The following is a 5,341-nucleotide window of genomic DNA, read 5'->3' on the forward strand; positions in this document are numbered from 1 at the left end:
AAGCGCGGAGAATTGCAAATAATCCTTGGACCTTGAAAATGACAAGACCCAGTGGGTTCAAGTTGTCGACTCACCAGATCTGTCCAGCTGGCCCAGCGACAACAAAGATCCTTCTTCTTCTTCTTCTTCTTTTTTTTTTAATCTAAACCGAGCCACAGAAAACTACCGCTCCTCGATCCCCTCCCCGCAAAGAGTCTTGCTTTCTCCCTTCCAGTTTAACTCTTTAGATAATGGGCATCTTTCTTTTGGGGGTTTCCTTCGCTTTTGGGTTTTTTATTTTTTTTTGCTGAGTAACCTTCTCCCTCCCACCACCACCACCACGAGCTGAAAAATATCCACACCTGCCAACCCTGGAGGACCCACTCTCTCTTCTCTTCCTGCTCGCCCACCCCCAGCCCAAAGAGGCTAAGAGTCGAGAAGGGTCTGGGACATCCATTCTTCATGCAAAGCTGCACCATTTTGTCTCTCTACAGGGAAAGTTGGCAGGTCTGAATATTATTATTATTTTTTTGCCCCCTCGCCTCTTGAGGCAGTGAAGTCGCCCTTCGATGACACCGGGGCTTTGTTTTTGTTTTTAAGGGTTCACGAACAAACCAACAACAAAGCAATCTTAAGACTTGAAAGTCCTACATGTTGTTCCTCCTCTTCTCTTGACTTAACGTGAAAACAGGGTATATTTGAACAAACGGTATGTCCTCCAAACGAAGCAGAAGTGAATGGATCGCGAGTATTTGCTAATGCTTTCTTGTCTGGACATCTTCGTTGCACTTAGAGTTTACATTTGAATGGGTATAAAACAACTTTGAAGGCCGTCGCGTCCAACTCAGTCGTGACGTCTTTCAATAGGTGTGTGTTCTGGTGAACATTCATATATATTTATTGGTTATAGCCAGTTTAAAATATTTTCTTTTTTTGTATTATTTATCCCCAACATTATGTATTTATATGAGAAGAAAAGAATCAAATTGTACTTTTTTAGTATTTACTTGTTATAAAGGACATTGTGTTTCCTTGTCATTGTACAACAAGCTTATTTTAGTTATTGTAATTTAGAAAGACCAGTAGTTTTATGTTACCCTCGTACTTATGAATAATGTAATTAGTTCTACTGGAGGCATGAGAGCAGAACCAGACTGTAATTGTATAGTCCTGAATTAGAAAAACTCTAGATGATTACCCCTCCCATCCCACTTCTCCTCTTTGGAGATTTTTCTTTGTTCTTCTAGTAGTTATTTTATTTCCTTGCTTAAGGGTTGTCTGTTGAACAATTCTTGAATAAACTTTCTGTTATCAATTTTATCTTGTCCTATTAGTCGGATTTAAAAGCAAAAATAAAATAAAGTAGTCAAAACGCAAGTCTAAGTCTCCCAGAGGTTCTAGACAGATACATATGTATCTATATTCTCTTCTCCACTGCTCAACCCCTCCGGTTATAATCCTATTTGTTTTACTTTGCAGAAGAAGCAGGTTATAAACCGTTGACACTTTCCTAGTGTACGATATTTAATTAAAAAGTTAATAGCTAGTTTCCAATTCCCCCCCCCCCAATCCCTTTGGAAGCCTGCTTTAAATTCTCTCAAGCAGACTAAAGTTCACAGTCCTCTTCTGCGGTTACCAAGAGAAGGGATCACGTGTCATCCAAACTAAGCAGCCATTGGGCCTAAAATGAAAACAAAGGAAAATGATTAATCACAAAAAGGCAGAGTTTTCATGCAGGAATTTTAAAACTGAGGTGAAATTAAATCACTATATTAAAAAAAAACCCTGATGGGGGGGGGGAGATGCTGTGATAGGGTAAATTGGCAGTGACAGCTTAAGAAGAAGTGCAGCAGAAAAAACAAATAAGATAACACTGTGGATAATTTGCTTTGTATGATCCAAAGCCATAAGAAAACTTATTTTATAAGTAGTGTGGCTCAATAAAAGTTTTATGATGCTGGAACTGGATAGAAACTGTCTGTCAAACGTAGACGTTTATATTGGTGGAGCAAATAAGGGAGGAGAAATAAGGGATAAGGTCCTGGAGGCGGAAATTTTGGCTACTTCTTGCGGGTGGGAATGAAAGGGCATTGAGTATTAACCTCATTGTCATCGGAAACAGCGATTTAAATCTGTTCCTTAGGACTGCGTGTCCATATATACGTACATACATTCATGCATCTAGTATACACCTGTGTATGTATAAATCTATACACGAGATACACCACAAAAACACATGCACACGGTTGAAGACCTCCAAAGATAAATTATTTTTAGCTCTTTTTACCTTTGATTTCTTCTAATAAATGAAGTGCCAAGTTAGTAATTATGGTCCTTGTGCAATAATAAATAACAATAAAAAAGGGAATTTGTTTTCCTACCCCGGCCTGTAGCTGGGTTATGCTCATCCATGCAAGAAGCAATTTAACATTCGGTGATACTATAATTTAAAAGCATAAGAGCGTGGAAGCTTTGATTGGGATCAGATCAAATAAGAATAGTCAAGGGTTGGCTTTTTCCCCCCTCTTCTCCTGAATATAATTTTCTGGATGATGTAGCTACGCTGAGACTGAGATCCTGGGCGCCATAGTGTTCGCTGTTGTATCCCTGAATTCTGTGAATTCATTTAAAAATAAGTGAAAGTGAAGCCAACATCAGAACCAGAGGGCCATGTCACGTTTCACCAGTCAGGTTGATATTTTGTCTCTTTTGTTCCTTCCTGTCCTTTTTCTGGGCCTTCCTGTGTTCTCGACTTTATTTCCCACTTGCTTGTAAGTAGGCTTGCTTTTGCCCAAAGAGGAAAAAAAAAGTTTGCAGTTGGTCTTTAACGTTCATTAAACCTGCAAGGTATTGTTCAGCTATTTTTAGAAAAAAACAAGGATGCGTTTGCTCCTCAAGTAAGAAGGCAGCTTCCTATCTGGTCGATCCATACGAAATACGGGAAAACATATTCCTTCCCCCAACAGGTTTCATGTCTGTAACTTTAGTGCTAGTGAGCAGAAATAGTTGACAGAAGCTATAAGCAGTTTCCAAGCTAGTTCAATATATTCTCTGCTACAGCAGTCTTTCTCCCAGGCTGTAGAAAATAATATTCTGGTTAAGGTTATCAGGAAGATTCAAAGCAGGGATCTTTAAAGAGAAGGATATCTTTAACATGTTTATGTTGATACCGATTCTGATCTGCCAGGGTTTTATGTATTAGTTTATTTATATATTACCTTTTCCTGATTGCTGCAGAGGTCAAATCCTAGAGATCTGAAACATTTTTTGGGGGGAAAATAGTCTACCAAAACTGAGAGTCCCCACCCGGACTGCATCCATGTCTTTTTGCTGAGGTTTTATTTTCCTCCCCTTTTTTGCTGAGCTGCACCTCGCTTTGGCTCCAGATTTATGTGCTTCCCTTGAAATACACACCACCCACACGGATGTTTTAACTGACAAAAGTTTCTAGGCTCTCCCGCCTGCTTGAATGCAGTTTGCCAACCTTCCTTTGCTACAAGATGGGGGGAATGGAGCTAGAGCAAACAAACTGAAAACCTTCCCAAATGTCAGAATTCTTTGGGGTTACAGATTTTTTGTCTATTTTTTTCCATCGTCCAACCTTTCATATTTCCCACTTCTTTTCTTCGTCCGTAGGTTAAAGTTTTGGCATCACTCTTTTCTTAGTAACCCCAATAAAAGCCAAAATTCCTTGGTAAAGTTAGTGAGACTGACCTGTCAGAAGGCTTTCGAGCAAAAGATTGATCGTCTCTCTCTCTCTCTCTCTCTCTTTTGGGGAGGGGGGCAGGGGTCTGTGTGAAACTGCTCACTTTTTAAAAGGAAAAAATCTTACTGGTAAATGGCCTTTCATTTTACATATTTATTTTATAAACTATTAAAGTGGAGCTGATTACTGGGGGGGGAGGGAGACAGATTGCCAATATGTCCATGGCCTTAAAACAATTTTCCTCTTCAAGCAAAGTTTCAAGCCTTCATTCAGTCTCCGGTTAGGAAGGGAGGGCTCCGCTCTATGTTTTAAAAGTAATTTAACCAGCTCGGGGAGACTTTTCGTCCGTTTCCAGCTTTACTTTCTGATTTCAAAGGATTTATAATGGGCTGCTTCTCCAGCCGCCAGAAAGAAACCTCTGGATCAAGCTTTCGTACTGACCTGAACTTTCCCAGACTTGGATATTTTTTAATTCCAAACTGCAGGGTTTGTCAAGGTCCGATACTCCAGATTGTCTCATTTATTGGGTTTACACTGAGAAGAGAGACTACATCTGCCTTAACTGGGGAAGTTCTTTGCTAGTCTTGATTTAGCCCCGTTGTCAAAACTTTCAAAAGATTAATGAGCCCGCTTCTTAATTGCTCTCGTCTCCCCGATTGTGCTAATCAGCCCCTCTACGCTCAGGCAGGGAAAGAGTTAAAAAGGCAACTCCTGCCCTTCCACCCAGCCTCCTCTTCCTTCAGGCATCTCCACTTTTGCCTGGAGTTTTGCAGCACGCAGCTCAACATCCTTAAATGCCATAGCCTGGGTTCTTTGCAGAGGGGAAACAGGATTTGTATTTTCTCTTATTTTATTTTTACCATTGGAGCCCCTTTTTTAAAATCAATTAAAGAAAATAATGCTTTCTGTTTTCTACCAGGCCCCACCTGCCATTGGCCAAAGCCGGTCATGTGACCAGGAATTGGCTGCAATTTCGCCCCAGTCTCCTGTTTAATAGAGCAAGGTCCCCATACGCCTGTATTATCAGCAATATAACAATTATAAAAGCCTGAGAATCATAATCATCGTAATAATAATAACAATCGAGGCCCTCAGATTTCCTCCCTCCTCCTTCGCCTCTTCCCCTCCCTTCTACCCTGGGCCCTGGAAAAGCCATGAATTTTGAATTTGAGAGGGAGATCGGGTTTATAAATAGCCAGCCTTCGCTCGCAGAGTGCCTGACGTCCCTTCCCGCTGTCCTGGAGACATTTCAAACTTCATCAATCAAGGACTCGACATTAATTCCTCCTCCTTTTGAGCAAACCATCCTCAGCCTGAATCCTTGTTCCAGCAGCCAGCCGAGACCAAGAAGCCAAAAAAGAGCAACCCATGGCCTGGCCCAGCAGCCCCCAATCCATCCCGGCCCTTTGGCTGCAGAATTCCCCTGGATGAAAGAGAAGAAATCCACCAAGAAAGCTACCCAGGCTCCAGCCTCCTCTTCCTCCTCGCCATCCTCCTCCTCGGTTCCAGGATCTGCTGCTGGATCTCCTGCAGGTGTGTACACTGAGGGGTGGCGGGGGGCTTCCAGGGACTGGGGGGTTCTACTAATAACCCTATTGACATCCTTCCCCCCCTACTCCATCCTTCCCCCCCACCCAATACTCCATCAATGTTTGT

General features: G+C 41.7%; 1 protein-coding gene across 1 annotated transcript in view; it reads left to right on the forward strand.

Moving 5' to 3' along the window:
- The first annotated feature begins 4,119 nt into the window (after nucleotides 1–4,119).
- HOXB2 (homeobox B2) overlaps nucleotides 4,120–5,341 on the forward strand; it is a 3,049-nt gene continuing 1,827 nt past the window's right edge. Inside the window, exon 1 of the mRNA XM_019523680.1 lies at nucleotides 4,120–5,218. Within this exon, the coding sequence (XP_019379225.1) occupies nucleotides 4,840–5,218 (379 nt within the window). The 5' untranslated portion in view covers nucleotides 4,120–4,839. The remainder of the gene's footprint in view (nucleotides 5,219–5,341) is intronic.

The sequence above is a fragment of the Gavialis gangeticus genome, unplaced genomic scaffold (genome assembly GCF_001723915.1).
Source record: "Gavialis gangeticus isolate Ggan-Ray unplaced genomic scaffold, GavGan_comp1, whole genome shotgun sequence".
In the NCBI taxonomy this organism is placed as follows: Eukaryota; Metazoa; Chordata; order Crocodylia; family Gavialidae; genus Gavialis; species Gavialis gangeticus.